We start from the raw sequence: 24,851 nt of genomic DNA, 5'->3' as shown, positions 1-24,851 counted from the left end.
CTCTCACCCCGTGCGCACCCCGCCCGCGCATACACCACAAGCACACAAATAATAAATATTCAATACAGAATCAAACCCAGCAATCCGTACTAAGAAATCATCTCGCATTTACCTCGTACGATTCGTACGGAAAAGTATTAATATTCACATGGTTCCAGTATCAAAGACTGCAATCAGCACTACAATATCATCAAAAATTTTCTGAATTTGATTTTTAAATCAACATTATGACATTCGAGCACGCAGTATCAAAAACAGCAACCTAAACTACGAAATTATCTAGCTTGTGATAGATACGATTCGCAAGGATAATATTCTTTCATTCAGTATCAAACGCCGCAATCTAAACATAGATCCGGTGTAGATTTTATTGAATTTGATCGAGGTGGGGCTGTATTGGTGGATCTTCCCATTGGGTTACTTCCGCTTGTATCCTGATTTTGAATACCTAAACAAAAAGGTATTTCTAAATCTCAAACAACTTCTCGGTGAAAGGCATTAATATTATTATTATATTTTTGAAGTAGAGGTTTTGTGGATGGTAGTAAATAATAAATTCTACTAAAGTGATAAACTCGTTTTAAAAAAATTATGATGAACTATTGCAATACTAAACTAAATAATATGTATTCAAATCGAAAATTAGCGAAACTAGGAAACACGTATTAATATGAGGTGCTGATGATATGATTCTTGATTTTTTTTATCATTTGGTCAGCATTGGAACTTGCAGGATAAAAATACAATCCATTCACAAAATCAAATGACATAAAACCGTGATGAGTTCGTGATTTCTCTTCTCGGCTTTATTTACGGGAGTATTTGATGTAATAGAATTTGAAATAAGTATATTGATCTCTCAAGATCTAGAAAATTCTCTCTTTATTTAGCAGATTTAGCTGATCCGGGAAAAGATTTTCAACCGCGAATATGACTAATTCCGTCCAATCGAGAGACGTATATTTCTCGTCAACGCTGCTTCCAAATCTCATTTTGTTTACCAGTTGAATGGCGAAGGGTGGAGGTAGGCTCTTAATATCCGATATAAATAGTGCACATTAAACTTTGTTAGTCATACGTATTTGTTTTCATTGAAATAAGACTACAATTTAAAGACTATGTTAGTTAATTTTTAAAATTCAATAATTAAACCCTGCGTAACCAAGCCATAATAGATAATATGTAGTCAAAAAATACTCTTCCATCTATAAATTATCTAAAATTATGCAATTAAATCATACATAACTTTGGATATTTAATAGATAGAATAATATGTTTTATCTATAATAGTTTGGTTTAGGCAGGGCTTAATGAATTTTAAAAATGAACCAACAATATGTGTAGGTAATATGTATTATTAAACCAACAAAAACAAATAAGTGTGAATGAAAAAGTGTGCACAATTTTGACGTATCTCCCAAAGTATATCAAAACCATTATGGTTTGGCTTGGGCAGGGTTTAATTAAATTTTAAAAACTAACTAACGCCATCTGTAAATTGTAGTCTTAGTTCAATGAAAACAAATACATAATATGACTGACAAAGTTTAGTGTGCACTATTTATGGCGAATCTTAACAGCATACCCTCCACCCTTCGCCACTGTTGTTTACATACGGCATTGAAAAAAATTCTCGAATTGTCGAGACATTGCATAAAAGTGACAATCAATTATTGTTCTCATTATTTCTCGACAATTCTCCCATCACGAAGACAATTCAGTTAAAAATCGTATTGTCAACATACTTAATTCTGATTCATCACTCAAGTATACATAACTCTTATTATATTAGTTGCTTATTACAACATATCTACTCAAAATATACACTTTTCTATTTCACGATAATAGACAAAATAAAGCTTCCAATACTGAAACGCCACGTAATCCTATCAAATAAGTCAATATAGGTACTCGTATAATAGTTTAGTTGTGAGTATGACATACTTACTTACCAACTGTGTACAGACTGAGGTATCGCGAACGAGTCGACAGGACAATAATTGGCTCATCTATAATGCAGGGTGGAAACGAATCGGCTATCAATCGAAGCGATAATAGGGACGTAGTTACGTAGAGCGATTTTAAAAATAAATTATTATGGCATGATATGATAACTCTCCGATATTTGTATTTACAAATAGTAAATAATGACAGGTAAACGATGTCCTGGAAGGCCGCTAAATACTATCTATAGAGTGTATATACGGCTGAGCTACGGGATGTTTGACCTGGAACGAAGCAAGAAGACTGGCGAGCGACAGGGATTCCTGGAGGCGCCGCGTGGTGTCCATATGCTCCAACTAAGGGGTGGATATGGCCAAAGAAGAAGAAATGATGACAGACAAGAATATTAGGTGCAATGCCCACTGAAATTCGACTCTGCAAGAATTTGAAAATACATGTTGCAAGTCTCTGCCGCGCACACGACCCAACAGTGATGCGACGCGACAGAGAAGCAGTGATTCGTATTGGCAGAAATATACGAATGCATAGTGTTCCAATTGCTTGAAGGATATTTCTTAACATGAAATGTCATTTCATTATGATCACCGCCATTAATTGTGATCTTTGCTCTCTCGTGGTCTGACACTGACAGGCCCTGAGGCCTGAGCACTCGGTACTACTGTACTACTACTAACTTGGAAACAGTGTTGCCATCTTTTTGTCACCACACGTACAGGATTTTTGTTTTCACCAAATAAAATTAACGGAGAATTTGAGAAATTCCAGGGCCATTTTTATTTAGGTACCTGTTCTGACCAAAAATGTTTACCTCTGAATTCAATAAATTTGGTTTTAAACTCAAGTCAATGCTTTTTTCAGAACGTTGGAGCAGACCCTTTTTTGAGTTGCTCCGCTCCGGGACCTAATACTTCTCCGTAATTTTCATTATTAATTCTGTTAACCAAAATTAGACAGCAAATCGTCTCTCATTATTTGCGTCTTCTGTCAAAAAGTGAGGTTATTTATCACTCGGCAGTGTTGCCATATTTCAAATAATTCCAGTGTTGCAAAGTGTCAAATATACTATTTTCATTGGATTTTAGGGCGAAAATTTAATAATAAAACAAAAACATCCGGAGCAGTGGAGAACTACAAATTTTCGGTGCTCCGGCTCCGGATAAAATCACATTTCTCCAGTGCTCCGTACTCCGCTCCAAAACCTTTGATTTTTTCTTGGTTCGCGAAATAATTGTCTTCTATTGCAAAATTACAGTACTTTGCACCAATTTATAGTACGGAAATATCGATATTTTAGTACTTTTTGCGTATTTTTCCGATATTCAAAAGTATAGTATTTTGAGCGTACTATACCTTTTCAATATCGTAAATAGTACGCGGACCAAAATTATAGTAAGTACCTACGGTTAGCAACACTGCTTGGAAAAGGACTCGCGCGTTGTAAAATATGGTTCCTCCACGTAACTTTGCAATTATAGACAGTGACAAGAATCGCGTGGATACGCACCCCGTAGCAATGGATTAGTAAATGCCAGGCGCCTGATTGGCTGATTTTATCAAATAATTCAAAAAAATCTATTCCAAATTGCAAGGTTACGTGGAGGGTAGGAGTTTATGGGTGGTAGCGGCAACTTTTTGAACTACACACAAGCAACATTTATGCTGTTTTACTTCAAAATTTGTTGCATGCGACACCATGCATGTTTTTCAACCAAAAATTTCGCAATAACACTGTGTGCGGCGGTACATTAAGTTACGTGTGTTTAGTGAATGCCAACAAAATCACATCGACAAATTCAACGTGTTGCAGTCAAGACTAGTTTGTATATGCGATACGGCTAGCGAGAATGGTAAAAATGCTGAACGGTTAAAAGTAGAGAGAAACTCAACTTCGTTCAATTCAACTTGCAAGTTGATCAACCTTGTTGAAATTTTTGAACGAAAAATCGCGACATGAGAATGCGGCATTAGAACGACAATGATAATAGATTTACCTTTTTCATAGATCAACTAGTTTGTATATGCGATACGGCTAGCGAGAATGGTAAAAATGCTGAACGGTTAAAAGTAGAGAGAAACTCAACTTCGTTCAATTCAACTTGATCAACCTTGTTGAAATTTTTGAACGAAAAATCGCGACATGAGAATGCGGCATTAGAACGACAATGATAATAGATTTACCTTTTTCATAGATCAACCGTGACTTCTTAAACCGAGCTGTCAAATACATATGGTCTGAATATAACAAGACAATGATTGATTATTGAAAGAAATCAATTAAATTATTTTTAACTCAGTAGCTAGGTACGCTAAATGTAGGATCAATGTACACCTAAGTAATATCTAATCAAGAAATGATAAGTGACACAGGTAAATACTTAACATACTTAATTGCTATCTCACACACTAAATAATTGACATAGGTAAGTATTGTATTAGTATGTTTTATCTGCTCGAGATAATATCAACGATGTACACAAAATGGAGAAAAACCTGCTCTAAGTAGAAATACTATTGACGATTAACACACGTTTTAGGAGCCGAATTTGATGCTGCATTGAGCTGATGATAGTATTAATAACAAATACAGCTATTGATAAAAACGATAGCTTCATATCAGGGACTCAAAATTGGGACCTGCCCCTCTGGGGTAATGGAATGCAAAGGGGTGGTAACAAGCGGTAGGCTACTCAGAAATAGTAAATAATATAAATCGATACGAAGTCATGCGGTGTAAAAGAGCACGCATCATGTTTGAAGGGTTTTACATCTGATTTATATCGGAGGCCGCTGGATCGATGAAATGATATAAAGTTACGCGGAAGTACGTGGCAGCGCAACGCACAGGACCGAGAGAAGTGGAAGCAGCTTGAATAGGCCTTCATCCAGCAGTGGATAGATTCAGACTGATGATGATGACACCAGTATGGGTAATTGTATGTGTTTTTAAGTGGTGAAACCGTCTGCCTATATTTTCATTTCACATCTACAAGATTTTCAATGCGATGTTTGTGCATAAATATATTAATCCATACAATTTACGTTGAATTTACACGTTTTTAAGGTATTTTTAAACGATCAGTTTTATTGTCCGAACAGTCTCCATTTCAGTCAAGTTGTCAGTCAAACTGAAGTGTAAATGCAAAACTAAAACGGAGACGAGACAGGGTGGGGTTTCGATCAGTTATCGTATCCGTGTTTAGAGTTGCCAGTTAAATGACTTAATGGCAGAGTTTCTTGAGATTAATTTGGACTATTTTATCCCTGTGAAAAATTGTGATCAACACATCGCCAATAAAAGAGTAGCTTCCTGTGCACGAAAAATGAATACAAAAAAATTAAAGTACGAAATATGGAAGTATAGTTTTTTGTAACTGAGAAAGTATTAGGTACATATTTAACGAAATTAATCTAGCTCTATCATTTAGGCATGTATGTACTGCATTCTCCCAACCAATACGCTTAGAAAGTTATTATAAAAATAATATCTATTTTCAGAGGATAAAAAATTCGTAAATATATATACCTAGCGCAGTTGCCCAACTGAACCGAGGCTGTAGGCACAACTGAACTAAACTGAGCCGTCTATAAGGACCTTTAAAAACGTGTCGTTTTAGCGAAGAATTGCTGCGTTTTTCTAAGTATATGGAAAAGTGATGATTTTTAAGAAATCTGTTAATAAGAGCATGAGGAATTTTAAAAGTCTAGTTTAGTTAGAATGGTTACGTTAGAATAATAGTCGTATGTCGATTATTTTTAAATATTTGGTTGTTAACTGCAAGCAAGAGGAAAAATGAATATGTTTGTCATTTCAGCAACTCAAAAGTGACTAATAAGTTAATTTTGAGATATAGGGGAACTGTACCGAATACTGGATACTTTTTGTTGAAAAATAATTAAAAATAGTAGTAGACATTATTAAGCATTGAATTTTTTCATACATGTTAGGAATTTAACCTATAATCACATGTTACATTAATCAAAGTGTTAATAAAGGGCTTAGATTTATTATTATTTATTTAAGGCATTTGTAGAATAAAATTGTCAAAAAAAAATGTGTCCCAATATTGGATATCCAGTATTAGGGACATGTGTTCCCTAATACTGGATATCCAATATTAGGAAACAACTTTTTCGCAAAAATAAGAAAACATGTTACTATATTTATTTATTTATTTATCGGAGAAAATGTTACGCATACGCAATTATGAATAATATGTTGTCTTATAAGAATGATTTGGTGACAAAACAATGAAAATGCTTACTGGATCAGGCATATTTCACAAATGAAGTCAATCACAATCTACCCCAGCATATAACTCGTGAAATCATTTAAAACAAACAATGCATCGTATCCATTTCTCTCTGTCAACGTCATTTGAGTACGAACTGTTACAAAAAATACATTCAAAGTCTTCATCATTAGTGTCTTCGTCACCACTTTCGAGAAAAATCAGTTCTTCATCTTGACTTTCTGATAAGCTTGAGTCTGCACGTTTTCGTTTGGGTTTTTTTAATAGTTTTCCCTTTTAGAGGCTTTCTTTTGTCTATCTTCACCGGAGCTTGTTTTTTTTTGTTTGTATTTCAAGTTCGTGTTTGTATGGTGAATCAGTGATCAAGGTTGATGGTCTCTGTCTGGATCTGCCTGCTGCAGTATGGGATTTGAGTTGAGGCACTGGACTGATATTTGCAGGGGTAATGAAAGCCGAAAAAGGTCCTGATGGTAATAATTTAGGTGGTGCTACTGTTGCTCCTTCGATTTGTTTTTCTCCCAAGCCAGCATCAATTGCATCGACCACATCAAGATTGCTCGTGCTCAAATTATATTAGTTTTGAAACTCTTGCACGGCGAAGTCAGAATCCACGTGCTACGCCTCTAGCTCTGCGTTGAGCGTTGGTTTACGTCCCAACTTTGGGTCTATCAATTGATTAACAGTAATTGTTTTCTTTTTAACATATTTTTTTAATGTCGAGCGAGGTACAGCAAACATCTTCGATGCTTTTAGATTGCCCATTTACTTGTTTTAATGGCATTATCATCGTTTCCATTGCCTCAGCGCTCCACTTTTTTCTTTGGTTTGGAGACATGCTTAAACTGAAACAAACAACAACAAAAAAATAAACTTTGTAGAGAAAATTAAATCCCCATAATGCTGTATCCCAATACTGGATATCCAATATTAGGACGCACCTAGTATCCAATATTGAGAACCAAGTACGCCTAAATGAAACTCTCATTGTTTTTTTTATGAATAAGTTTCCATACTTATAACATACCCTAAACCCATCCAACATATGTATACTATAGCAACAAAAACAACATAGTACTAATTTAAGACCTTACCTGTGCCAAATCGTATCTAAAAGGCCACTATTTCAAAAACTCTGCTGACGACAAAAATCTGTAAATCACCTCGTGTCACCATTTCTCACAAATACTTCGATATATCTAAGCAAGTCGTGTTATTTACCAAGTAGCAAACGTTATGTAAACTTTTCGCTAGATGATACTGCTTACTTCTCCAGGAAGTCTGGTATCCAGTATTAGAAACGTATCCCATATTCGGTACAGTTCCCCTACTATCACAAAAGTTTGGGGCCGTTTGGGCCCCGCATCAGTTGAATTACGACCTTAAAATGGCGAGGGTTAAACTATTATTTTGAACCTGTATGGATAGTGGATACTATTCATGGCCTTATTCGACCGACTTAAAGTCAGAAGATATATACGCATTATGTAAGTAATATTCGGCTACGATTTTTTCCGACTTATAGGTACGCGGTGTAAATGAGATCTCTACAATTCTTTGTAGTATTGACCGCTGTGGCCCTAACAAATATCTTAAGAAATCGGGAGTCAATTGTTCTCACAAGGTGCAGAACTTACCGATAGTGTTGTACAAAATCGCTTCGGATATTGATATACATATTACATGCCATGCTTAGGGTGTGTTTAGGGGGTCGTTGTTTTATATTATATTTTGTATATTTCTTTAACAAAACGCATACTACTGCGACAAGACGGTGTTCAATTTGAAACTATTCTTCTTATCGTTCCATCCCCTAACGGAGGTCAGCCAACATCAGGACGATCTTTGCTTAATCATCCGTTACCCAGAACAGTTCAGTAAAACTAAACCCGTACCAATCGTTGAGGTTATGCGGCATCGTCCTCTGCTACGCTCACATTGATCATTCCTCGGTGAATGTAGTACATTTGTCCTCTCATAATGTGGCCGAGATACTGCACATAACTTCTCGGTCCTTTCCCATTCGATTGAGTACGTCAACATTAATTGTCACCCGGCCAGTCCAAGGATTTTTGAGAACCTCTTTCGTTGAAACTATTATTTACTGCCAAATATACGTCGGCCTCTTATCTTCATAGAATGTAAATCGTTATCAATCGTACGATGGTTACGGCATCGATTGGATAATGAATCAATATAAAAACACCTGATGACCGATAATCGACATGATATTAAAATGTATTAATGATATACAACATATATACTCTACTAATTCTGTGTGCGCTTCCTTCACATGCAAATAGGAAATACTTAGGTCCATGCATATCCCATTGACTTCGCGATGTACGATACTACAAAGTGTCGACTGTATTCAATGTGAGGTTCTTATAATTTAGGAGCTGAGGATGTAGTTAGAGTAGAGGTAGCCTAGAGTTAAATGATACATTACATACTCGGATGCTAAGACGAAATATATTTATGCGTATTAGTATTTGAAAGGGTTCAGATGAGACCGAAACTTTCAGATTAGATGCTTAGCTAAGCAAATAATAACATTTAAAACACAGAAGATCGTGGAATGTGACTAATGCTAGAGATTTTTTTATTAACAGTAAGTAGATAAGTACTGGGACTTACTACCTAAATATCTAGTTAAAATTTGGATGAATATGTTGAAGATAACGTGAACAGGGAAAAGAATTAACATGTATATACTGGTGGAAATGAATAAATGAAGAACTATTTCTCCAACATACTGTCACTATTATAACATATCTGTCGAGACTTGATTGACATATAAATTATGTCAACAGACAACATTTTAATAATACGGACACAAATTGCTAATAAATATCAGAATTAAAAAAAAAAATGGCAACAATTTTGATCGTGAAAAGCAACGTTGCCTTGACGATTAAAATTTTCTCGTCTTTCGATTTAATGTAACGTTGACAATATGCATATTGGCCCAAGCAGCCAAGCTCCATAGGCATTACGAATGACTGAAGTTTATGGGGACCATTCGTATTTCTCACTTGCATTCGCAAAATCAAGCCGAAGAGACTTCCAATGAAATCGTAGGGTTGAGAGCTCAATACGCATCGACTTGCCAACTAAATAAACTGATATGGGGGCTGGGCAGGGGGGGGGGGAATGGCGTAATAAATATAAAAGAGCGATAAGTGCTTTTGACGTTTATGATACGACCCGTGTGATGGATTTCGCCTTACGAATCGAGCCAGGCGCTTACAACAATCGGACCGCGTGATGCGTTTGCAGATCAAACGACATAATGTGTGTGGCCTCTTTTCCACGAGCGACACAAGTGAAACTCCTGTAAGGGTAGGGATGAAAAACAATTTTAAAGAAAATCTGAAACACATGACAAATAAATATTATAAACTAGTAAGTATATCTACGACGTGTATCTACAATTTCCTTCAATTCACAACTCAAATACAAAACATATGGTTTATGATAATTAAAATAAGATCATAATGATCATAATGGATCATCCATAAATAAAGTCACACGATTTTCGGATGCAGACTGTTAAAATTCAACATAAATAGTGCACACTAAAGTTTGTCAGTCAAACGTATTTGTTTTCATTGAACTTAGACTAGAATGCGTAGATAGCGTTTATTAGTTTTTAAAATAATTCAATTAAACCCCGTCTAATCCAAGCCATATTAGATAAATAGTCGAAAAATATTCGTTTATCTATAAATTATGTAAAATTATGCCACTAAACCATACATCATTTTAGATGTTTTATAGATGGAAGAATATTTTTTTCGTCGATTATGGTTTGGTAAGGCAGGTCTAAATGAATTTAAAAAAAAACTAGCCATCACCTTCTGTACTATGTATACTAAATTCAACGAAAACAAATAAGTATGACTAATTTTGTCGAATCGACCATAGCATACCTAAACTATAATGGTTTCGTTTAATTTTAAAAACTAACCAGCACCATCTGCAAATTGTATTCTCTTCAATGAAATCAAATAAGTACGCCTGAAAAAGTTTAGTGTGCACTATTTATGACGAATCTTAACAGCCTACCTCAACCCCTCGCCACTGCTCTTCCTCCATCAAGTACGTAACATTCATTAAACAGTAACGTACAACCAGTACGTAAATTAGTAGTTTTTCAGCGATGTTGTAAGTAATAATTTGTTTAAAAAATAACGCAGAGTTTGTGACGTCATGACGAGTGACGACCACTGGCGGGCAACCATTGTATCTTTGTGTACAGAGTATTATATCACAAACAGATAAAAGCTACGTCCTCTCTACGGAGATAATTAGGCTGTTAAATGTTTAATTAATTAATTATAATATAATAAACATATCGTAACAATTATACAAAAGTAGTACAGCAAAAACCGAAAAACAAATTCACAAAAAATTGTGCTCAAAACTTAAAAAAAAAATATTTACACAATTGTTAGATAATACTTACTTTTTTTCCGACCATGTCCGATTCTAATAGGATCATATGGGCATCCACAGAGTAGAGGTTTGTATTAACAGATTTTTGTTTTTTTTTACGAGAAATGGATGTCAGCCACTTGCTCAACCCATTAGGTCCATACCCTGACTCGCACACAAATTGAAAAACAATATGTGTACTTGCCAGGCCCAGGATTCGAACCTGAGACCCACGGTGCGATAGTCCAACGCTTAAGCCGCGCGGCCACCGTGGGTGTTCCCCCAATACTTACATAATATATTAATATCAGTGGCGAAGACTCCATACTAGGCGATTATTTAAAGCCTACCTTCTTAAGAAAAATATTTTTTATTTTCATGTTGACGTATTTATATAATCACAAATAATAATATATTCAATATGCCCAAAGACATCTATCGTAGAATTGTCAATTTTACGATCTTTTCCCATATTTCAATAACCACCATCTATGGCATCTCTCGAAAGTTTAAAAAAATAGAACACACCGCGTTTCGCTTCACATATTGTATAGGATTATTTTCGCGTGAATCGACGGGTTTTTCAGTATGAAGTTTTTTTCTCATTATTTCAAAATGTCTGGCGTCCCGCATACAAATGTACAAGCTGTTTCGTTAGCGCTTTCGTCGCGATAGCGCATTTATTTAAAATAATTAATAAGATAATTTAAAAAATAATTTCTATGGGATTCAATCACTTAAATATGTATTGATTGTTGTTAAAAATATAAAATAATTTATCTCGTGATTTTTATTTATTTATTAGTTAACTCATTAGACAATTTAGATATCTGATATTGTACCTACCTAAGTCTGTGTTTTAAATATAGAAGTATTTTAAAATGCCTAGTTTTACGGGTTAAATTATAAATTATTATGGAACATAATACATATACAACAACGGATATTTTCATAGGTAATATATTTTGAGCGTATGTTACGTTTATAAATGTTTAGGAAAATTCATAAGTAATTCAATCTTTTCTTCGTTTTACCGTACCTATTCATCAGTTATCTTCTTGTTTTCCGCAAATATATCTGACGAGCATGGTTACTCCCACAGCCTACCTCTTTCAAAAAGTCACCCTTCGCCACTGATTAATATAATAGTCTTACCGTCATTAATTATCGGTTAACCGATGGCTAGCGACTTCTGCTTGTAAAATACCGTCAAAATTTCCCAGCTCGATCCGCCTGCTGTGTTTACCTATGTCGTCATATAGATTTAAAGAATCAATACATTAATAAAATGAATAGTTCATGCATAACAAGTATAAAGTCGGCTGTGAGATTATGACCACAGAGCAGATTAATAAGACAGAAATGCGAAAGGCAGACTTTGATGAGACAGTTATGCCATAAAACGCAAGAAATACAAATCCAGCTGAATGTCCTCAAATAATATCAATATTGAATGCACATTTCGTTTACATGACAAACTTTAATGCGCAATAGGATACAGATGTAAGTGTTAAAAATAAGATATTGTTTACCACGCTTTGAAGTTTGAACAAGATTTTTCCATATTAGAGAATTGCATGTTCTTACAGCCATACCTAGCTGACTATATTCAGGCCGTGGCACTGAATCTCAAATTACGATGGTAGTGCTAGTCATTGATTATCTTCGAATGCAAAACCTGTGTCAATCGCATATTTCGTTCAAATTATTACCATTTATTTAATTTATTACAGTTTCCCATATTTTTGCATTCGCAATATTAGCAATAACTAACTCTACCTACCCTTATTTTAGTGTTCTCTGATTAAGTACGACGTACCGATTTCTGGTTTCCACGATAGGTTATAAAATCATCGTGACCCCATACGCTTAAAGGCCATCTTTACATACAGTAGATTTGCAGTGAACGCTAGCATTCCTCTTTACGTAGTTAAAAATAAAATTCCAGCTTTTCTTCTTCACGAATCCCACTATATGTGAAACAATACAATAATATGCATATAATTATCATCAAGGGCAAGAAGTAGGCGCCGTTTATTGATGAATTTAGAAAAAAGTGTTTAGATCGCTCCTGTCATATCGGGATGCCTCGCCCGGTCCCACTACCTGTCTTTCTCATTATCGTATGTGGAAGTGCATGTATTGTAACTAATCTTACTTATTTGCTTCAAAATAATTGACAAATCAGGTCTCATCTGGTCACGAGGTCTTTACACCACCTGACGAAAGCCTGTCCCAGCTCACTCCAATCCTCATAGTATTTATATTTTCAGTGACGCATATTTTCATCTAAACCATGGGTGGCCAACCCGCGGCCCACTGGGCGTCAACTTGTGGCCCGTGGAGCAGTGAGAAAATAAAAATAATATCAAATGGTACTGCTAGATGTGCTAATTTCGCAAATTGAGATTCGATATTGGCTCAAGATTTTAAAAAGCACCGTGTGCTTTTTGCTGCATTTGCAACGCCATTATCCGTAGACGTTAATTTATTACCGGGAAATTTACAAAATGGAACATTGTGAAATATGTTGCGATGAACAGTTGAAGGATAAATTCCATCAGGTTGGTTTGGAAGAGTTTTACAAAACTTATTTGGACAAGGAGAAATATCCTTCATTTTAGAAACATGCTCTAATGATGACTTCGCTATTTGGAGCTTTTAGTCGGATGAAGCATATCAAATCCCGAGTGAGAACACGAATCACTGATGTGCATTTGGAAAACTGTTTGCGTGTAGGAACAACCTCACTCGATATCGATATTAATGCACTTAGTTCTCCCACACAAAATCAAACTTCTCACTAAAATTTATTATTTTGTTTATTTTTTATTATTTAAAAAAGTCTAATTTAATAAATATGTTTGATCCTCATTTTTGTTTTATTTTATTAATAAATATTTCTTTTTTGTTTTGTATAATAAAAAAATGGTTGTACGGCCCGGTATGAAGTCTCATTTTTAGAATCTGGCCCGGCTGCTGAAAATGTTGGCCACCCATGATCTAAACTAAGCAATTCGTTGATCAAATGGATATTGACTTAGGTCGGTATTTACTTCTTGCTTCGCAGTCAAGAAATTGAGATTACGACTCAAGATAATAAAATTATTAAATTCGACGATAATTAAACAAATAAAATATTTCTCAATTATTAACAAAGAAAGACATCGTAGTCAACAAATTGAAATTACGACTCAGGATAATATAATTATTAAATTTGATTAAAATAAATTATTTCTTAATTATCAAAGAAATATCTAATATATTATAAAGGGTCACAGAGGTTGACGTATTACTGATAGCTGATAAGACAGACATCCCTACTAATTTTTGCAAACATTTACTTGATTAGCGATAAAAAATATTACATATTGCGAAGTATTATCTCAAAAACGTACATACTACACACTTCTTGGAGCGTCAAGTAACAATGTCCATAGCAAAAATTGTAAATTTATAAAACTGAGAACCAAGCTATGGCTGGTGGGTACCTATGTAATTATTTTCTAATTATTTTGGTACCTGAGTTTGCATCATTCAGGTGTTTCCGCATTCAGCGAAATGACTGTTGGCGTCGTGCAAAAAGAAACATAAAGTCGGTAGCCGCCAAAGCTGGGGGACGGAAAGGACGGCGAGGGATTCCGTTTCACTGGAATGACTAAGAGGTGAACGACTCCGCGGGTTTCTTATCTAGTATTAATTGGTGACTTCACGACTATGAACCTATCTTAAAAATTCAAATGCATTTCATGTTACTCCAACGCATATTGCACATGCCAAATCCTTTTTCATTCGCGCCTTAGTTTATACCAGAGAACACAACAATAATGCTGTATACCAGAGGTAAACTACGGTAAATCCAAATTCCAACTTCACAGGAGAGAAGAATTTGTGATTTTTGGAACTTTCAACTTTCGCAAGCATTCGTGAATGGAAAAAGATAAAATTTATCTATTTATCAAAACCTTTTTGTTTGTTTACCGCCATAGTTCGATTATAAGTTTCATCAAAAGAATTGTATGTTTTCTTACTGTTGTTTACCTCTAATAGTTATGGAGTTACAATGACATTTTTAACTTTTATAATAAGAGTAATATGAGTTACAGCTGTTTACCACGTATGCAGGATAAGTAATGAAGTAACAATATAACAATAACTCCATTTCACGATTTTTGGAGTTACAATAGTTTACCTCTGGTATACAGAATGGTAAACGGGTTTCCTCCTGGATGAGGCAATAACAAGTTTTAAATCTCGAGTATTGAGAAATATGTGATAAACTTAAACACGTGTTAAAGAATATATATTATGTATCATAATATGAATTAAAGTTTGTCATGTAAATGAAACGCGCATTCAATATTGATAATATTGACGGACACTTGGGGAGCTTTGTATCCCTTGTATTTTATGGCCTGACCGTCATAAAACCCCGGATTCAAAACATGATCCATGGCGACCGGCTTTCATATTTATATCTTATTAATCCGATATGTGGTTCAAAAAATAGAGCAGTATAAAATCGAGTACCTAAGTACTTTGAAAATGGAACAGAACAATTGTTTACAATATTTATCTATTGGATCGCAGGGATATTTTCATTGTACCTGCATTTTCAAGCGAAATGGCAACAGCAAGTTGACAGTAGCTAGATACCGGGGTACCGTACTGACTCACCGAGTTTCACGACACTTCCGTCTCTTCTAGTCATTGATTGACTCATGGTCCATGAAGTCTACGGTCATTGGACAAAAAATATTATAAAGAATTAAAAAAAAAAAAACATTTCCGACAACATTACAACGCGACGCACGTGATCTTCGATAAAACGTGTTTCAGTATTTACCTAACTATGTACTTACTTATTCAAAACTTCAATATCTTTAGATAAGCAATGATTATTAATAATAAAAATAATTGTAAATGAATATAGGTATAATTAAAATCAATATCAAATATAAAACAATAATATCGTGCTGATTTGGTTATTTATAATGCAATCCTTTGTTAGTGATGTTTTATGTTATGAATAATTTACAAAACATGAACTGCAGAGTGGAATTTATTATAAGCAGCCAACGTTTAGGACTAAACGTAAAATTTCATATATGAAGAGCGTATGATCTTTGTACTTTGTATCTTTTTAATGCTTTATCAATAGTGTGACCATATTGTCATGGGAAAAAATAAGGACAAACCTGGAAAAGGTTCAAACGACAAAAACAGATCGTGTATATAATTTTAACACCGTTTAAATGGGTTATGTTATTATAAATGCCCTTAGCAACCAAGGAATTTCCAGACGCTACATAAATATATTGAACAGCATATACAGTGATGCCACAGCATGCGTGAAACTCCACAAACGGTCGTGTAAATTCCCCATTAACAAAGGTGACCGGCAAGGTGATACCATTTCACCTAAACTATTCACCGCTACTCTTGAGGACTTATTTAGGAAACTTGATTGGGAGGAAAAAGGTGTTCCAATTAACGGAGAGCACCTCAGTCACCTGCGCTTTGCATATGATATTGTTATACTCTCACAAGACCCGAAAGACCTCCAAGGTAGAATGCAAAAACTCGCGGATGTCAGTCAAACGGTGACGAATGGGTTAGGAAGCAGACAAGAGTACGCGATGTAATAGACGTTGCCAAACAGCTGAAATGGAGATGGGCGGGGCACATTGCTCGCCGAAAGGACGGCCGCTGGACAAATGCCGTCATCCAATGGTACCCAAGGGGTACGAAACGGCCACAGGGTCGCCCTAAAAGCCGCTGGATTGACGAACTAGTAAAGTTCGGCGGAAATACGTGGCAGCGAACGACACAGGACCGAGAGAGTTGGAGAAAGCTTGGGGAGGCCTTCATCCAGCAGTGGATTGACCCCGGCTGATGATGATATACTCATTTACCAGCCACTTTAAATATTAAAATAACATATCATATTACTATAGATCCACCAGTATAATTTGTCTGCTGAGCGAGGGCGCCACATTTTATATACCATTCAATATTTTTTTATTCTGTGATGAGCTTAGTTCTAACTTCGAACATCTGACGATTTATGATAGTATACATTGATAGTATATCTATACCTAAGTGAAAAATTACAAAAATGTTTTTATACCTATCAGCTGAAGGTTTAACCAAATAAGTATACAATATTTAAACGACGTAGCTACTTTTGACAGTGTGAATATGTTTTTACAATACGTGTGCAATCGTATGTATGTGTTGTACGCGTGAAATGTTCGAAATTACTTGCAGCCTTTTTTATTGTAGATATTAGTGTCATAGATGATTTCGTATTAGTCTCATGTACATGTCGGTCTGGTTAGGCAAGCGGACAATCAATTCATATTATTTTTGTAGAATATAATACGCATTTCAAAAAATATTTTTCTTAAGAAGGTAGGCTTTAAAGTTTAAATAATACCTTAGTATGGATTCTTCGCCACTGTGATCAGTGAAGACCAGTTGAGAATGTCCCAAATAGACGAAAACGGTTCTAATCGTTTCTAAATCATAATATGGAGCATGTAGGTACTTCATGTTGTGTATTATTTTAATTAATATCACAATTATTTTTTAACTAGTATTACTTATGTTGGTGTCTTCCATCGAAGGTTGGCGACCAAATCGCAGTAGCGTACACTGTAGTAACATATCAGTGGCGTGCGATGCATAGATGCTGTGTATGGGGTGCACATGATAATATAAATATGTATCCATAAAACTATATAAAAATGACATACTATTTGCCCGATACTGCTCCCTATGAGAGCAAATGTAGTACGGTGTGCGACTTTGCTATCGGGTAGTATCCTTTCCATTCTTTCCCATAATTTCAAAACAGCGTCGTCAACGTATAATTTTAATTATAAACTAATGACAGTAACACTACATAAATTATAGTTTAAATCTGTAATCGAATATCTAGTAGAAATAATTTATTTTTGTCTTTTATTTTGTTATCTGTCAATTCATGGTGGAACTGCATTGTATTGTTGTTTTAATTTAATAAAACGAATTTTTTTGTAGTACTTATTCCACTTTTAATCAATAGATTAGGACCGGTTTCGTCCGCCTCAGAGGGACATTTTCAAAGTTGAATAAACATAAACATAAACATCCGAATCAGTTTAGATTTCACCGAATACTGCGCATAAAACGGCCGCCGGAACGCAGTTATCGAGTCCTATTTTCCCCTACCCATCTTGCCGACCGGCTTAAGCCTTATATTTATCGTCAGGGGGTCCTTATCTACACTCCTATATACCTACTGGATAATAGACAGACTTCATCTTCAAAATAATTCAACAGAAAACCGTATAAGTTACCTAATCAAAATGTTATATTGGTAGACAATAAGGATAGTATAAACAGAGTAACGTGTGAATAGCTTGCCAACCGGTTACTTGGTAGATATTTATTTTCTTATCGCCAATTTCGTTCATAAACTATGTTTCATCACTCATCTATCGATTATCGATAATGTTACAGTAAGTTGCATTTATTAAATTATTATAATCTAATATTATTATGGTTTATAAATTACTTAATATCGTTGCATATGATTATCAAATGCGTTTCGATAAGATAAAGGTAGAAAAAACGCAGTAAGAAGGAAATACATTGTAGTATGGAATATTACATTTGTAAGGCAAAACATTGGTTATAAACACAGAAAAGTATTTCTTTTATTTTGTTAACTATCAATTCATGGTGGAACTGCATTGTATTGTTGTTTTTATTTAATAAAACACAATTTTTTTTTTAGTACTTATTCCACTTTTAATTAATATATTAGGACCGGTTTCGTCCGCCTCAGTGGGACATTTTCAACTAAGTAGAACTAAGTTTCAACAGTAAAAAACAACAATACAGAAAAGTATGACATAAAATAAATGTTTGTTAAATAGTACTTCCAGCCAGTAACGCAGAGGTCCGACACAGCAACTGATTTCGACCCCCCCCCCCCCCATACGATAAAAAATAACAATCGTAATTTTAAATTTACCAAAACATCCATGTATTCAAACAATTTTATTATGTATCCATTGCTTTAATTTCGTATAAAACAGTTTCCGTTTTTACAAATCCCAATACATAAATAAATACAGCCGTATACCTAATAATTTAGCAACTATGCATTTAGAAAATAGCTTTCATGAATTTATATAAAACAGGAATAAAATGGAAGTAAGTAGGTGAATGACATTAATAAAATGTACGTCATTTAATCAAAACCTATGCCGTAATTTCTCTCTTTAAACAATGCATGACCTCCCAACTCTCACGTGACGTCACTGGCTTTATATATGTATATATTACATATTAATTTACCAAATTGTGGATGCAAGAATTCTGTTATGCTTTGGATAATATTTTATACCGAGTTTGTGAAAAATACGCTAAATGTCTTTTTAAATTTCGATATAATTTTATAACTTCGTGATGGAGGCCCCCTTTTAAATTGTCTGGTGAATCGGTTACGCCATTTGCGTCAAAGAAACGCGCTTCCAACGCATTTTCTGCAATGAAAGGTGTAATCATCGTTTGCAACTGGCCATGCTGGGAGAGGAGATAATATTATGAAGCACCACAGGCGAAGGTAAAAAAGAATATTGTATACTTGGCTACGTAACCTCATAATGAAACTGTCAGAATGTTGGATATTATATGAGTGCGACTGGCACGGATATTATGTAGATGCATTGGAACATGATTGCTAATCTTAACATGGAAGACAATGCCCAGGGAACACCGAAATAATGGGAAGTGCGTTAGCTTCTGGGTGTGGTAGTAACAAGGTTTAATTTATTCTCGTGTGTAGAAAAATATGGGATAAACTTAAACACGTGTTACACAATATGTTACGTTCAATAGGTCTATATACATTAATTAAAATGTGTCACGTAACCGAAACGCGCTTTCAGTGTCGGTAATATTTAAGGACATTTCGAAGGTTTTGTACTCGTAGTTCAAGCATTTGATGGCCTGTTCGTTTTTGTCTTTTTAGCGACTAGCTTTCCATTGATATCTTATTATTCTTATTAATCTGTTATGTGGCAATTGCCAAATCGTTGTAGTTTTTGTAGAGTACAAAGGTGTTCGTCAAAAGCTTCAGCGGCGCACTAAATTGCGGATAAGTAGGGTTTGGCAATACGCAACCGGGGTCTTATGCCGGGTCCACACTGGCAACATGACGTGCGACAACCTCGTTAAATTTTACGATAAGTATGATAATTATCGTAAAATTTAACGAGGTTGTCGCGCGACATGTTGCCAGTGTGGACCCGGCATTAAGACCAATCACTTGGAGAAGAAGAGCTTCGCACTATTGTATATAAAATCAAACATATCTATAGGTTTAAATGATATGAGGTCATTCACAAGAATCGAGATGTTTGACATGACATAATAATATGGGAACTAAAGGCAATTGATGCCTTTGAGATATGGTGTTGGCGCCGAATGCTTCGTATTTCTTGGACGGAGCACAGCACGAACCAGTCAATCATCCAGATACTGCAGATAAAGGAACGGCTCTCGACAATATGTCTGAGATGAATTCTGCAGTTTTTGGACATATTGTCCGGCGCGGACCGGATAATCGTGGTTTTGGGTGGCCTCCAGGGAAGGCGAAACAGAGGAAGAGCGTCTGCGCGCTGGAGCGACCAAGTGAAAGAGCTGACTGGAGGCACCATCCATTCTGCCCTGAGAGAAGCGGAAGATCGAGAAGGATGGAAAGTCTCGGTCGCTCAAAGGATGACGAAATTCAAATGTGGTCACGATCCTCAGCCATGAGTGTACGGCCAAGAAGAGAAGAGACCAAAGTATAAAAGAATTTATGTAGAGAGTTTCCAACAGGAAAGCGAAATATCTAATGACAGCAGGGGCAATGATATTTGGGGATGATTATGTATATTAATATTATTCACAAAAATTGGGCTAAGTAGTAACCTTGAACTATTGTTAAATATGATGAACGTTCCCTGTTTGGGTTTTATTCGAATTTAGCAAAATATTCAACAAATAAATCCCTGTGTTGTGTCCAAAACACAATTAAAATTCCCGACGCCGGTACAACGGGACTATAAAAATATATAAAATGCTGTTGAGAAACGCTGACATCTGGATAGTATAAAATAAATTATAAACATAATACTTAATACTATAGGCGGGAAAAAATCATCTCATGTTGGGGGAAATTCTCCGCGATGAGTAACCGGAAGCAATGTCAACTATCTCTGGCTTCAGAGTTATTATTTTGTTAATTAATACAAACATCATTTTTTATCTCCTGCCCACAGATAATGTTCGCGATAATAAAATTAATAAAACTTTACGGTTTATTGACAATATATAAACAAGTAGGTACACGTCAATTAAAAATTCAGAAAAAATATTGCCGATTACAAAATATTGCTTTAAAAATACTTTTTAAAATGTGTCAAAAATATCGACAAATATGTACGTAAGCATTACTCATTATTACATTAGGTATAGAGGTTTTTATGTGTCCAGCAGAAGTGTCGGGGATCAGGAGAGTCTGGTCGTATTCGGTAAATTGAGGTATGACGGTACTCGGAGACACAATAATACGTGCGGACTGTAATTCCCACACTGCATGTATGTGAAATATTTGTGGTAAGAAGCGCTACAGTTCAGAAACTCCACTGCTAACAGACGCGACTGAGCCTTGCTGATATCATTTCCACCGCAGATTCCCTCGCTTTCTCACGTAGGTACGTTCCAAGTGATGAGATACTCCGCATTGTCATTCTAGCGATGAATACTTGGCCTGACCCGGACCCTGAACCTCACCTACCAGTCGCTGTGACCCGTCGCACCCACGAGTGGTTATCGTGTATCTGAGACCTAAGGGTACAGCATAGGATACCGACGCGATGAGGTGACCAAGTGAATAAATAACGTTACAGACTTCTCTCTCCCTTGAAGAACACATGAAAGAAAGAAAGAGAATCGTCAAGTGCAGGTCGAAATCCTCAACGTAATATGTACCTATCATGACGTGTGCCCCGCAGGATATTAAAATGTATTGAATTATGTAGTTCAAGAAAGCTTAATTCAATGCGCTGATGCACGAACACAACGCAAAATTTGTACCCATGCTTCAGCGCTTACCTCAGCTTGAGTCAGCTTAGCAACTGGACTTGCCGTGGCACTGATTTGCGAATTACGATGGTAGTGCTAATTATTATTTATCTTCGAATGGAATGCGGTGATATATTCCATTTGAAGTATGAGCAATAACTAGCACTAGCGTCGAAGTTTAGTTTCGTTTCACGGCGTGACTAGGTATATACTGGGCCTTGCCATTCAGGTTACAATATCCATATAACTTTACGTACCTAGTCTTAAGAAGTGTGTGATTGTGAGCTGTGTTGCTACAGTATCATTACAAGAAAATGTGTCGATATGGAATTGAATAAACTTTGATTAGGAAAGGCTGATGTTGTTGAGTGCTAATAGCGAATTATTCTGGTTCAACTTGCGACATCTTGCCTCTGAGAAAAGCTCGGCATCGCTCAAACCTCAACGAGGAACGTCAATGGAAGATACCAGTGTCCAGTTTGATTCCAAATTTAAAAAAACGGTCTACTTAGTGAACAACAGACTCAAGCATCCCACTAATTGATACAATTTAGGGCGCTATGAAACTAAAAAACCACTGACGAATGTTCTTAAATATTTTGATTTATACAATCGATGGTTCCATATAATTAATTATTACAAGGCAGTAGCGAAGGGTGGAGGTAGGCTGTTAAGATCCATTTGTTTTTTATTCTTCTTAAGACTACAATTTATAGATGGTGTTAGATGTAAGAAAAAATCAATTACACCCTGCCTAAACCAAACCACAATAGTTTCGGTATATTTTGACCGATACGACAAAATTGAACACACTTTTTCGTTCATACTTATTTGTTTTCGTTGGATTAAGAATAAATATTACACATAGTGTTGGTTCATTTTTTTATATTCATTAAGCCCTGCCTAAACCAAACTATAATTGATAACAATTATTATTCTATCTACCTATAAAATATCCAAAAGTTATATAAGTAATATGATTTAATTGCATAATTTTCGATATTTTCTAGATAGACGAGTATTTTTTGACTATTATATTATAGGTATTATGTCTTGGTTTTCGCAGGGTTAAATTTAATTTTAAAAACTAACCAACACCATCTGTAAATAAATTGTAGTCTTATTTCAATGAAAACTACCTAATACGTATGACTGACAAAGTTTAATGTGCAATATTTATGGTGGATGTTAACAGCCTACCACCAACCTTCGCCACTGTTGTTTACATACTGCATTGAAAAAAATTCTCGAATTGTCGAGACATACCTATCAAGTTACAGCAAATACAGTTAATCCGGATGGCAGCTGATATAGGTACTGCAATTTTGTCACCAACCTTCGATAATTACAAGAAGAACACTGCCTAGGACCTAGGTTATATTGTTTTCCTACAATAATTGAGAAAAACGGCTACAAGCCGATCCTCGTGAAAATTAGTTTATTAGCATGACGAGAAAAAATTACAATGTGATAATGTTCCTTGATCACCTTGCAAAAAAATAATTTAACAGCATGTGACAGTTGAGATCACCGGGTACTTACAGGTAGAAAGAAGTTTATACCTTTTTTTTTTTAAATAATATGTATTAATAATAATTATGAAGGCAAAACACATACACAACGAATTAGTAAGTAATTGTCTATCCTGTCTATTAGCAGTAGTGCCTATGAAAAACTATTCATATTGCACAAACTGAAAATTATTTTAAAAATATATCTCAAATAAGAAACGTCAGATGTCCAAGCTACGTGATTACTAGATTCTGTTGATTTTTTGAAGGGGTCTAATCTATCGTGGGCTGTATAAATTCACGTAGAAAGGTGTAAACAAAATAGGAAAACTATATTCAGGGAACATGGGTAATAGTAATTACAAATCGCAGTTAACAGTAGGCAGTGGTAATCATTATTGTATTTGTACAAAACAACGCAACATGTATTATGGTTACTTCGGAAAGTGGTTTCGACTTTATATTATGCCCAAGGCCGATTCATAACCAACTTTATAAAACCTCTCGCTCTACTGGCAGTCGGAACTTATACAAGAATAATATACTCACCGAAGCACCGAACTACTCGATTTCAACGATCTACTTCATTTTCACACATATGCGAGATAATTACATAAAAATACTTCCTTGGGTATCTTCGTTCCACAGTTATATGCATGAGCCGTCACAGGGCTCCATACAAGAGCATATTTGATTCACTATTCATGACGAATCTGAAGAAATCAGCACAATGAAAAAGGTACACTTGACAATTGGATGAAAAATCAAAACAAAGCATATTTTTAACTAATCACAATGTTTATAAGAGATTAATTCACCACGGTGACACGTTTTTTAGGGTAGAATTTGTTTATCACGGCCGGGTTGTCGAATATTTAGTGGTATTTACACGATTAAACGAAAGCTGTTGGGGATTTTGGCGGAGGAAAGTGAGGAACACACGCGTAAGAACATGGCACAAATATCGCTTTTTATCGCGTTGGTTTGACGGTAAAATTCACTCTGGAGGCGGCGACGGCCGTAAAACACTCGAACGATCACTCACCTGCCTGCTTGTTGGCGATTTTATTGAAACAGTTTTGGAAAACTTCATATAAGTGCATAGGTTCGTCATCGCTCGTCGCCATTTTGGAATTTACTACTGCGACAAGCGAGGTTGGCGATCACGGCCTCCGCGAGATGAAAACATATAACTGGCCATTGCCCATTGCTTTTGCTAGCGTATTCCATAGATGGGGTATAATCTCTACTTTAATGTTGCAATATAAAATAATTTTTAAACATGACAAAAAATTAATAAAAATATTTTTTATCTTTACATAATTATTATGTTATCAGTAAAATGTACAATATCGATATTTTAAATAAAGCATTATTTTATTTAGTTTCAGTGAGCAATACAATTATTTATGATTATTATTATTCGACCATGTCCGATCCTAATAGGATCATATGGGCCTCCACAGAGTAGAGGTTTGTATTAACAGATTTTTGTTTTTTACGAGAAATGGATATCAGCCACTTGCTCAACCCATTAGGTCCACACCCTGACTCACACACAAATTGA

The 24,851-nt window shown here is 35.3% G+C and overlaps 1 protein-coding gene across 6 annotated transcripts in view; it reads right to left on the bottom strand.

The window, feature by feature from the left end:
* da (transcription factor daughterless) overlaps positions 1-24,477 on the bottom strand; it is a 151,761-nt gene extending 127,284 nt beyond the window's left edge. For all 6 annotated transcript variants that reach the window (XM_085943038.1, XM_085943034.1, XM_085943039.1 and 3 more), the window contains exon 1: positions 24,330-24,477. In XM_085943038.1, coding sequence (XP_085799164.1) covers positions 24,330-24,411 — 82 coding nt within the window. In that variant the 5' untranslated portion in view covers positions 24,412-24,477. The remainder of the gene's footprint in view (positions 1-24,329) is intronic.
* Between the last annotated feature and the right edge of the window lie 374 nt (positions 24,478-24,851).

Source organism: Rhyacophila brunnea, unplaced genomic scaffold, assembly GCF_057557595.1.
Source record: "Rhyacophila brunnea isolate RB1 unplaced genomic scaffold, BYU_Rbru_1.0 scaffold_15, whole genome shotgun sequence".
NCBI classification, from domain to species: domain Eukaryota; kingdom Metazoa; phylum Arthropoda; class Insecta; order Trichoptera; family Rhyacophilidae; genus Rhyacophila; species Rhyacophila brunnea.
The sequence above is the reverse complement of the archived record's forward strand: the minus strand, read 5'-3'. Positions and strand labels throughout refer to the sequence as shown.